This window comes from Gossypium hirsutum, chromosome A11, assembly GCF_007990345.1.
Source record: "Gossypium hirsutum isolate 1008001.06 chromosome A11, Gossypium_hirsutum_v2.1, whole genome shotgun sequence".
Taxonomy (NCBI): Eukaryota; Viridiplantae; Streptophyta; class Magnoliopsida; order Malvales; family Malvaceae; genus Gossypium; species Gossypium hirsutum.
Window position 1 is genome coordinate 119,559,820 of NC_053434.1, and position 12,080 is coordinate 119,571,899.

At 30.5% G+C, this 12,080-nt stretch overlaps 1 protein-coding gene, 1 long non-coding RNA gene and 1 pseudogene across 3 annotated transcripts; 2 read left to right on the top strand and 1 right to left on the bottom strand.

Moving 5' to 3' along the window:
• Positions 1-565: 565 nt before the first annotated feature.
• LOC107954870 (beta-galactosidase 7-like) lies at positions 566-9,358 on the top strand (annotated as a pseudogene).
• On the top strand, positions 4,510-6,831 carry LOC121209450 (uncharacterized). The gene is made up of 2 exons (XR_005904598.1): positions 4,510-5,750; positions 5,998-6,831. It is a non-coding gene; the product is annotated as an uncharacterized lncRNA (long non-coding RNA).
• A 628-nt stretch (positions 9,359-9,986) lies between the features above and the next one.
• Positions 9,987-11,753, bottom strand: LOC107904315 (bidirectional sugar transporter SWEET3). Of its 2 annotated transcripts, XM_016830658.2 has the most exons (7): positions 11,730-11,753; positions 11,546-11,592; positions 11,415-11,451; positions 11,121-11,343; positions 10,869-11,030; positions 10,648-10,767; positions 9,987-10,292 (listed from the first exon to the last, which is right to left on the bottom strand). In XM_016830658.2, exons 2-7 carry the CDS (start codon positions 11,580-11,582, stop codon positions 10,113-10,115), a joined length of 759 nt encoding a protein of 252 aa, XP_016686147.1. In that variant the 5' UTR covers positions 11,583-11,592; positions 11,730-11,753; the 3' UTR covers positions 9,987-10,112. The 2 variants fall into 2 exon arrangements, with proteins under 2 accessions (XP_016686147.1, XP_016686139.1); XM_016830650.2 differs by lacking the exon at positions 11,730-11,753 and having other exon boundaries at positions 9,989-10,292; positions 11,546-11,688.
• Between the last annotated feature and the right edge of the window lie 327 nt (positions 11,754-12,080).

Below are 12,080 nucleotides of genomic sequence, written 5' to 3' on the forward strand. Positions count from 1 at the left end.
AATGTTAAGAGGAAGTGGCTTGTTGCTATGGCGCTATGTTATGGTCATTGTGGGTAGCTAGGAATGAATGAGTTTGCTAACAACTTTAAATGCAATCTCTTTTTCGGATTAGAGCCATTGTTGGTGTTACACAGTGAAGTACTTCATCCTGTTTTCTCTAACAGGTGTTAGCAAGATTGATCTACTAACAATGCTTTGGGATGGCAACTACTATGATTCGCGAAAAGCAAGTCTTATGTGTTGATGAAAGAAATCTTAATTTAATATAACTAGAACTCTACAAGTTTTAATAATACGAAAATTATAGATAATTAATTATAATTATAAAAAAATATTTAATTATTGCTGTTACATAGAACTAAAACTCAACTTTCAACACAATTTGCTGATTTAATCTCATATCACTGATTATATAAATCTATTTAAAACAACAAATAAATCAAAGTAAATATCTTTTGAAAATCAAGTATTTGATATGAATTCAATCACTACTCTTATAAATACGTTATCATACTCTACTGTTTTTTCACTCAACACTTCTTTTGAGCTTTACTAGATAGAAAAAAAAAATGAATATATTCAATATTTTATTTTCTTCTCTTATTTTTTCTTTCATCCTATTTCATTTGAATGCACTTAATGTCACTCATGATTCAAGATCCATTATAAATGATGGAACTCATAGAATTATTCTTTCGGGTTCCATTCATTATCCGAGAAGTACTGCTCAGGTAATAATTACAATTGAGTTATTCGAGATATTTTTTATAATTTGATTTTGAATGATTAATTGATTATTTTTTAAAATTTTATATTAGATGTGGTCGGATCTTATAAGAAAAGCCAAAGAAGGTGGATTGGATGCAGTTGAAACATATGTGTTTTGGAATGCACATGAACCAGTTCGTCAGTCAATATGATTTTAGTGGAAATCTTGATCTTATTCGATTTCTTAAAACGATTCAAGATCAAGGTTTATATGCAATTCTTCGAATTGGTCCTTATACTTGTGCCGAGTGGAATTATGGGTAAGTTAATTTATTTTAAAACTTTAACTAATTATGTTATTTCATAAATTATTTAGCTATTTTTTTAGTATTAATAGTTTTATTTTTTTTATTAGAGGCTTTTCTGTATGGTTGCATAAGAGTTTCTCTCCGTACTAAGAACGATGTCTTTATGGCAATTCTTTTAATTTTTAGAAATTAAAAAAAAATCAATTCCATTTTTTATTTTTATACATAAATAATGTGTTTAACTTTTCTTTATTTTTAGAATGAAATGAAAAACTTTACAACTTTGATAGTTGATATGGTGAAAAAAGAGAAACTATTTGCATCCCAAAGAGGAAACATCATTCTTGCTCAGGTATATATGATAAAATTTTATGTTTTATTAATTTTATTTTTATTATATATTTAAATAATATCAAAATAAAATGTATATATATAGGTTGAGAATGAATATGGGAATGTTATGGAACCATATGGAGATGATGGGAAATCATATATTAACTGGTGTGCCCAAATGGCTGATTCTCTTAATATTGGCGTCCCGTGGATCATGTGTCAACAAGCTGCTCCCCCAAAGCCTATGGTATTGTATTTAATTTATTTTTTTACTATATTATTTTATTTAGAAATACATATTTTTTGTGATAATTGAAATTTGATTTTGATTTGTTTAATTATAATTGTAGTTGGAGACATGCAATGGTTGGTATTGTGATGAATACAAACCAAAAGACCCTAATACCCCTAAAATGTGGACTGAAAATTGGACTCGATGGTGAGTTTTTCTTTTTCTTCTAAAAGTTATTCTTAATTTAATTTAAATTATAAAGTTTATATTAAATTTATTTTAATTAATTTTAGGTGGTACCAATTTTGGTAGAACGTACCCCTATTTTTCCTAATTTTTTTAGTATCATGGTGGTACCAATTTTGGTAGAACTTTTGGTGGCCCATATATTACCACTACATATGACTATAATGCACCTCTTGATGAATATGGTAATTTTATGCCTTTGAATATATATATATTTATAAATTATAATTATTCTAATTAGTTATTGATTTTTATTAGGAAATTTAAACCAACCAAAATGGGGACATTTGAAGCAGCTTCATGATGTTCTACATTCCATTGAGTATACTCTTACTAATGGGGATGTTAAAAATGAAAAGCTCAACAATTTAGTCATGGTAATAAAAATAATTTATATATGAATTTATTTGAAAAAAATTATAAATATTAATCATTTATTCTAATTATTGTTCTTAATTATATGTATGATTTTAGGCTACTATTTATCAAACAAAGGAGAAATCAAGTTGCTTTTTGAGCAATACAAATACCAAAATAGATGCAAATGTAAACTTTGGAGGCATTAGTTACTTTGTTCCAGTATGGTCTATTAGTATCCTTTCAGATTGTAGGGAGTAAGCATATAATACCGCTAAGGTAAACCCTATTTTTGTGTTTCGGGTTATTATAATTGCAATAATTATGATATGAATGGAAATGGATTTGTGTTTTTTTTTTGAAAAAATAAATTAGGTTTCTACTCAAACTTCATTGATGGTTAAGAAATTGAACAAAGCTGAAGATGAACCAAGTTCTTTGAAATGGACGTGGCGACCCGAGTTGATCGAATCGGCTTCTGTCCAAGGAAGGAGAGATATTTCTGTTAACAAGATTGTTGATCAAAAGGATATGGCAAATGATGTTAGTGATTATTTGTGGTATATGACAAGGTAAATTTTTTAACTCACATTATATTTTATTCATTTAATATAAATTATATATGTTTTGATTAATCAATTAAATTGTTTTTTTGGACAGTATTGATGTTGCAAAAGATGATCCCATGTTGAATGGAACAGTGACACTTCGTGTCAATGATACTAGTCATGTACTTCATGCTTTTTTCAATGGAGAATATATTGGTAATTATGAACTACATTTTATATATATTATATTAAATTCTAAAATTATTTATTTAAATTTATATGTATTTGTTTTTGTAGGTTCTCAATGGTCAAAATATGGTGACAACAATGTGACATATGTTTTTGAGAAGAACATCAAACTATCCCTCCGAAAAAACTTGATATCATTACTTAGGCTTTCTTTGGTTCACCGTTTAAAGTCAGTGAGGTGCAGTTGGACTACCAACCTCACTGGGAAACTGTTTGGTTGAGTGTTTCAGTACAACCAAAATCAATTCTCACCACACTGCTATCCAAAAATCAACTGCAGCTTTCAGCAGCAGTAAGCTCACTGGTTGAACTTCTATTTATTATTTCCTTAAAGTTTCTTTATCAATCTGTTTTTTTTTTCAGATTTGGCAGCCAAATTCTGCTGATAACGGAGAAAGAAATACCTCTGCTGCAAGCTGTGTCAACTCCTCCTCAATCGAAGACTGATAAGCCTGTGATTGTAAGTGTTAAGCTCAAATTTATCCCTTTGGAGTCTTCTTGATGCTTTCTGTGTGCCATTTCTTTTCATTTCTGTGTGCATTTGTGCATTTTTCTCTCCCACGCCCTGTCACTATCCCCAAACCTCCCTTGTCTCCTAATCTGCTTTCCCCCCTATGGCTTATGCCTTTAATAAAAATCCCTCATTTTTTCCATTCTTAAGACAGACTTCATTCATTGACCCAACTTTATAATCATTCTTTGGCCATGGCATCGGTTAGTTCTTGTTTTCTTTTCCTTTCTTTTTTTAATTGATTTCTCCATTTGCAATATGATTTTTGTTCATAGTTTTTTTTCTGCTATTTCTTTTGTTTCAAACTTTGGGTTTCTTCATTTCTTTGTTGATCCAGCAATTGGTGTAACTTTCTGCTTATTTGAGGTTAATTGGATCCTTGGGAAGTACTTTAGTCTTTGAATTTTTCTTCTGAATGTGTGTGCTTATAGTAAGCAATAGATTATATATCTTAATTTTTTTTTGTTTAAGGGACTGAATTTTACCAATTTCTTGTTTAGTTTGGATAATGCAAATAAACTGAAGAAATTCACACCTTACTCTTTCCTGATGATGTGGAAAATCCCTTTATTGCATTAATTTTATACATTAGCAGATGTAGTTCTTGTTATGTATTTCTAAAAAACAATGTTGGAAGTGTATCTACCTTTGGTTCATTTTGACTTTGTGGATTGTTGCATTCAATAAGCCATTTTTACTGAAACACGGTCCTAGGAACTTGAATCTCTTTATACGTAACTTAACTGATGATAAATCTGATCTTTTTAAACATTGGTTTCATATGACAAAGAGTATTGCTCTGTAATATGATTGGTTTGTCTTGCACTTTTGTCATTCTATTTTCTGGATTTTATGATTCAGTTTATGTTCCTTTGTTCACCTCTTGCAAATTCCAGTACTCAAAAGATGGAAATGTCACTGCATTGATATGGGGAGCATCACCACAATCACGATCTGATCGGCAGAAGGACCGAGTTGAGACAAATCCTGAACAGTTGGCAGCTGCATCAGGTCAAGCTGATATATCTTTAAAACTTTGTGCATTTTTTCTTTGTTGTTAATGAATTGACATTTGATTTTGTGTTCATTACAGTATAAAAGAAAATTAGTTCTTTGGTCACTAGTGGTGGCCTTTCCAGTGATTCCTAGTGATGATTTAAATCTTGTAAATCATGTATAAATGAAAATTAGTTCTCTGGTCACTAGTGTTGGCCTTTCCAGTGATTCCTAGTGATGATTTAAATCTTGTAAATCATGGTAAGTGTCTAGAAGAGACTAGTTTTTTGTGTTCGTTAGCAATTGCCTTATTATCTAAAGCTTTAGTTTTTATAAATGTGCTTGCACTGTGTTTAATTTGAAATGATAATTTTTTCTGCTTAGCTGCTTTCACCAAAAGCCATTTTTAGAGCTAACTTGAATTTGTTAATTTCTGCAACTTACACCAAATGTCATCGGCATAAAAACGTAGAGCTAGTATAACTTTTACTAGAAATATCTTTCGTGTGTTCTGATTTAGTGACATGTTCAAGATTCTTAGCTTTGTTGTGAAATTAACTTCAAGATACAGAATGACTGCATCGAGGCAGAACAACACGAGTTATTGGGTGGTACCATTCACATCCCCATATTACTGTTATTCCTTCTCATGTTGATAAGTTTTGAACATTAGTTTTGTTTTTGCGTTAACTTTCTCACTGAGGTGGCCAAAGTTAATTTCGCAATTACTATGCTCTTGTTCCAGGTACTTCTAGCATTTTATTAACCTTCAACTTTCGAATAGGAGGTGTTTTTTCACCCATATAGGTAAAATGGGGTTTAAGAACTCCACAAACAGGTTCATATGCCTGTCAAGTGTTCATTTAGCTATAAATAAGTCAACATTGAAGGATTGAGTCAGCATATATAGTTTGTTAGACATATCACATTCAGCATGCAGATAAACCCTCTTGTGAAATTTTGAACTCTTTTACTAAGTATTGCTGCCATTTATTCTTTGTTTTTTCTGCTTTAATTATCATAAAGTTTGTGAGGCTTAGACCATTTTCTCCTATTGAATCCCTATTCTTCACTAAATCAAGTTTGGTGTCTAGTGCATGACTCTTTTGTCCTTTTGGAGTTGTATTCTCAATTGAGTTTTGGTTTTACCTGTTGAATTTAAGGTTGATTTAGATTTGTTTTCTATACTAGGTTAGATAAGTCAAAGTAAACAGAAGGGGTCTGAAAGAGGGACGGGATTACAAAATTCGTCAACTATTTCTGTAAGCTCACAAATTCTCCTTGTATAAGACAATAGAAATTATATTTAGTGGGGACACTCCTGACATGCAGGAACAAATAGATTATGTTCGTTTCTAAGCATTATCAGATAATTTAGAGGTGTCAAGGACATAGAGATCTGCTGCATTAGTTGTGGAAATTAGAGGGATTGCTAAGTTCAGATTCCTTTTATTATATCGTTTGTTAGATGTAACTGTTGTTCTTATTTAACTCTTTCTCTCTTTAAAGGCTCAACATAAGAAAGTTGGTGAGAAATCTCTTCTTTCAATTTCTTCATTAGTGCAGGTAAGAAATTTACTTCCACAACTCTATGATTCTGATTCCAATTGTATCATTAGTTTTTGTATCACTAATTTCACTATTGATTCTCAGTAATATTAATAATCTTGATGGTTTTATGTTGTATCTCATTAAGCTTCTGATAAAGAAGGAAACTACTCCAAGCTTGAGTTAAATATGTGTTGCAACAAGTGATTAGAACTTGTAGGCTACGCTGAAGACCAACGATTGGGTTTATTAGTGGTTTAATGTTAATCTTTTAGGTTTCTTCTAATGAAATGGGATCACTTTGTATTGAGTGTTAAATTGTGTGACTGATTAAGAAACTGACTTAACCATACATGCTTTCTAGTAATACCAACATGGTTATTCATTGTGATCCTAGTTGATGCTTTTTAGATATTTTGGGTAAAAAATGTAGGGAAGTTAGAAGAATTCCAGTTGCCATGCTGAAAGTAGAGATGCAGCAGGTTGGTGAAATGTTTTTAATTTCACATAGATTTGGCTTCTTTATACGTTTTCTTGATCTTTTGCAGTAAATTTTGTGGGACACAGCACTATGCAGTGTTCAACTTTGATGAGACTAATGTTAGATGAGCCATCAATTTTGTTTTATCTTTCCATAGTGAAGTTATGTTCCTAGCCTTCTTTTATTTTTGAGTGGCTGTATTTTTTATGCTTCACTTGTGCGTCTACTGGTGTGTGTGTCTGTGTTATAGCTGGACCATAAAAAAGTTGTTCCTTTAATTTTCTTAATAGTTTATATAATTTGAACTCTATTCATATTATGGGTTTTCTGGCAAAATGCTTCCAATTATGCATCCTTTTGGTTGACAAAAATGTGTTTGGGTTGCATTCTATAAACTAAATATCTGTACTACTATTATCGTGGTATATCTCCACTGAGATTATTATTTAGCATGCTAGGTTTTTTGCATTCCTATTGTTTTCATACCTTTAGGTATATCACTACCTTTTAGGTATATCATTAATATCATGCTCAGAATAATTCAACGGCACTTAGCCTGCTAGATTTAACCTGAATTCATTTCAACGGCAACTAGCCTGCTAGGCTCTTAGCCTGAATATCACACATAGTAATTTCATTCACTTTATAGCATTGACTAATATCCAATTTCATAATGCATTCGGTCATTACATGATACAATATATTTAAGTTACCATTCACTTATATTAATTCATAGCACATTCGGCTATCACACTTAGCCATAATTACTAGATTCATACTCATATCATTTACCCTTGCTTCTCCGAAATACAATTGTCATTTATCATTCGCTATAAACTCTTAACATATAATTCATTGCCATCCACAATTCAATTAAACATGTTAGCCTTTTCGGTTCATAACGTAATAAATTTAAATATGATTGGTAATCTTAATGCTTGAGTTACTTTTCTGTTGTAGGTACATCATTTTGAGCTGCAATTTTGATAGAGGTGAATCGAGTTCTTCTAATAGTGAAAGTGACCTTGAAATTGCAATGTTAAGGGAAACCATTGCAAATAGTTTAATGAATCAATCTTTGTAAAAACAAATTTGTATCAAAACCTAATTTCTAGTAATAATGAAACTTGTTATGTCTTATGTTAATATATATATTTTTTATTGAAAATCATTTGTTTAGATACTTCAAAATTTGATCCAAGTATAATGTTACTATTTGCGAAAATAATATTTATCGTTGTTATAAAATAATATTTAACTATAAAAAATTAAAAATTATTATCATTTTATCTAATAAATAATTTAAATTGATTATATAATTCATTAAAATATTTATAATAAAATATTAAAAGATACATTTTAATATTTTATTAAATAAATTTATAAATTCACATATTTTAATAATTTTATATAAGTAAAATAATTTAAAAACTTCTATTATATATCAATTCTAATATGATGTCCTTAATAGTCATTTTTCATTTTCACCTCAACGCTACAGCTGCGTTTGAATCCAAACACACACTCCACCGCTATTTCTAATCTCACCGCTACAGTATCCAATCTCACCGCTACAGTAACTAATCTCACCGTCACCGCTGTTTTTAACCTCACCGAAGGTAAACACACCGCCTATCCAAACTAAGCCTTAGTGTCACCGTTGGATTCAAGGTATATATATATATACACACATACAACAAATAAAAGAACCCTAGAATTTTAATATATAACTTGAATCAAAATAATGCAGAACTATGGTCCAATGTTTGATCTGGTTGGAGCTGGAATTACATCACCAATTGAGCTGGTTTTGAGCAAAAATATCATCAAGGATTTGTCTTCAAATAAATGGACATATAAAGTTGGTTTGAATGGGATTTCGAACAAGTTTTTCGACACAAATTGTGCTTCAAAATCATCATCCAACTGGGTTTCAGACCCTATTCCAGTTGACAGGAACTTCACTTGGTACAAGGTAATTAAAACCAATGCATTTACCTATACATATATATATTACATATAATATTTGATTTTATTAATATTTATGTTTGATTTTTTTGAAATGGAAGACAACATTCAAAGCTCCATTAGGGAATAAACCAGTTGTTGTGGATTTATTAGGTTTAGGAAAGGGCATGGCTTGGGTGAATGGTCATAGTCTTGGTAGATATTGGCCATCTTATATAGCTAATAAGAAGCTTTGTAAGACAGAGACTTGTGATTATCGTGGTAGATACAGTGATAGTAAATGTGTCTCTAAGTGCAGTGAACCTACCCAAAGATGGTAACCCTAAGTTTTTTGCAAATATAAATATACATTTTATATTATTTGTATTTTTTTTAGTATTCTAATTTTTTTTGTTTTATAGGTATCATGTTCCTCGATCATTTCTTAAAGACGGTGAGAACACTTTAGTATTGTTTGAGGAATTTGGTGGTAATCCTTCTGCTGTACAATTCCAAACCGTTGAAATCGGATCGATTTGCATAAATACTCATGAAGGAAAAGAAGTAAAATTATCATGCCAAGATCGACCAATTTCAAAGATTAAGTTTGCTAGTTTTGGTAGTCCATAAGGTGTGTGCGGATCATTTGACAAAAGTGAATATGACTCTGAAGTAGATGTTTTATCAATTCTTGAAAAGGTAAATTATTTTATTCTTATTTTTTAATAACTTGAAATATTTTTTTTCCTATGATATATATTTTAAGAATTTTAATAAGAATGTGTGGGTAAAGAATCGTGCTCCTTCAAAATTACCGAAGACAAATTTGGAAAACCTTCTTGTGAAATAAAAAAATTAGCCGTGGAAGCGGTTTGCAAAGATATTACTTTTTAGTTTTATTTTTTTAATTATTTAGTTGTTTTATTTTTTAAATTATTTTAGGAATCATCTTAGGATTTGTAATTACATAAATATAATAAGAGCATAGTTTTTTTTTATTTATTATTTGCTTTCTTGATAAATTTTCTCTTATAGATATAATATAAGAACCTAAAAAAACAAATGAAATTGATTTAGGAACTCCACAATTGTCTATATTTTAAGCCAAACTTTTGGTCCCTAAGTGTGGATGCATTGGAGCAGCTTTAGAGACAGCAACCAACAAAGACATTTATATTTGCTTTTAGCCACAATTATCTTATGGTTGTACTAAGTTGTCATTTTTTTTTTTTGCTCAATCAAGAAATTTCAAATTCAGCATTTTCAAGAAATGCTCACAAACAAAAAAACAAACATTCCCCCAACGAAAATGACCCTTAGCCAAGAACCAACAACCAAACACAAACTGATAACAGCAAACAATCATAATTTTATTTAATTTCCAATCATCTCTACAACCAATCCATCAACACAAATGACAGAATCATAACTTGCTAATATTTTTAGGAGCATTTTGGTTTTAGTTTACAACAACGCATAACACTGTTAACTTTTGTTCTCCGTTGGTAAAGCATCAAACTCTTACATTCTTTGCGCTCTCAAATTTTTAAAAGAAAAAAAGAAGACCTTTATATTGTAATAACTTTCACCTTTAGCTTTTAAGAATAATAATTATTACAAGTCCATACCCTAAGGTTTAATATGCTTTTCAGATCTTTCCATTGACATCTTCGTTCATTGAGAGCTGCATATGTTTGGGTTTCTCCTGGATATTATTATGCTCTAAATCCCATTTGCTTGGTTCTTCTTCTATAATTCCTCTTTTCCTATATTTGCAGTAAAGTCCAAGTTGCAATATGCCCAAGGGGAGGCCAACCAGATTTGGTGACTGCCATATATAATAACATATAAACTATGTCAGAAAAAAAACATTTATTGATTTTTGTAAAAAAATTATAAAAATCAAATGAAGCTTTCTTTTGAAATGATAAAATCCAAGGTTTAACTACAATGATGTTAGTTCAAATGTTGTTATGCATCAGTTTTTTTTTATATAAAATATAAACAGTTAAAAATATCTTTATAATAATATTATTTTTATATTTTTATAAGTGTAATTTATTTTTTTTAAATATGTTAATAAAAAAATTTATGAGATTTAAATTTAAAACTTTAAACATTCAACTATTTTTTTTATTTTTATCAATCTCGATGCGCCATAATGTAATAAATATAATACGAACCGCTAGAAGGAGATCGTGACTCAGTTGTCCATACGCCAACCAAAGAACACTAGCCAAGAACGAGAAAAAAGATAAATAAAACGGCATAAATTCCACACTCTTTGTCATTATCACTTGTTTCTGCAAATTTAAAATAAAGAAAAATAATCAATTTCCACACGAGGATGACACGAATCACGCTGAAAACAATAGAATTTTCTTTTCTTTTTTAAAGGGCTTACCACGACGACAAGTGGAGCAGCATACATTGCCACTGAAGCCACCAGCCCAATAGTCCCAACAAAAACTTTCCGATGATGATGATCATGAAATACGAAAGCCGATGTAATTGCAGTTACGGTAAATATTACCATAACCATCGTCGTTATGGTACCAGCTTTAATCTGCAAATTTTTTCACCAAGCTACCATCAATGGTGATCACATGATAATGAAAGAAGAAAAAGAAAAACAGGGTTTTATTAAGAAACTCGCCTTTCCTCTTGTTGGAGCAAACCAAAGATAGATGAAGATGAAAGATAACTCTAAGATGATCCCTAAACCATTAATGGTGATGACAGGGAAATTTTCCCACTTGTAGCTCACAACAGGCAATCCATACCATGTGTAAAGGAGACAATTCGATAGTGCAACGATGTATGGGATGCATGAGAATTCTTCAGTGCTTCTTTTCCTTACTACCCTTGTAAAAGTCAAGCTGTACAACAAATATATTTGTTTATCACGTATGTATGCATGTATGTATGTGTAGGGATATATTGACATTACATTGGTGCAGCATAAAGCAACAAAGAAGAAGCATTGCCTGCAAGAGAAAGATCGTGTAGGTATTATGCTTTTTGTATCAGCAAAAAACTTTAAAAAAAAAAAAGTATAGAGGAGATGAGAGAATTAAATACCCATGATACCAACTGCTAGGCGTAGCCTATCACCCATGATTTTGTACCTAAAAAGAAACAAAAAATGGTCCCTAAGATGGAGAAATAAAATGGTCCAAAAGGTGTGAAAAACTTCATAAAAAAAACTACATAATTTAGTTATGTCTTATGGATTGTTTTAATGAGCTTGCAGGGATATAAATACCAGTGAGATATTGGATTTTATTCATGAAAAAAAGTGGGGGAAGAAGAATAGGAATAGTTATTATATATTTTTTAAATTGAGAGAATTTAAGAATAGGAAGTGCTGTCTACGTCTTATAGGGACTTGTGGATGCCAATAGCTTGATTTTAATAAGAATGAAAAATAAAATAAAGGTTTTTTTTTCTCTAATTGTTCTGTTAGGTTTGATAATAAGGTCAAATGGAAAATGGAAAATGAAGTATATATCTTCTGTTTATGGTTAGTGGAATATATCTCTAGCTAGCACTCCCATTACCCCCACTCGGAACACTAATTTCTTAGTATTTAGTTGTTTACCCCCAACTTTCGTTC

Coding starts and splice junctions, on each gene's coding strand:
- LOC107904315 (XM_016830658.2), bottom strand. CDS start 11,582: ATGGGTGATAGGCTACGCCTAGCAGTTGGTATCATGG. Junction 11,344..11,414: donor TTGCTTTATGCTGCACCAAT/GTAATGTCAATA, acceptor TTTGTTGTACAG/CTTGACTTTTACAAGGGTAG. Junction 10,768..10,868: donor CTGCTCCACTTGTCGTCGTG/GTAAGCCCTTTA, acceptor TTAAATTTGCAG/AAACAAGTGATAATGACAAA.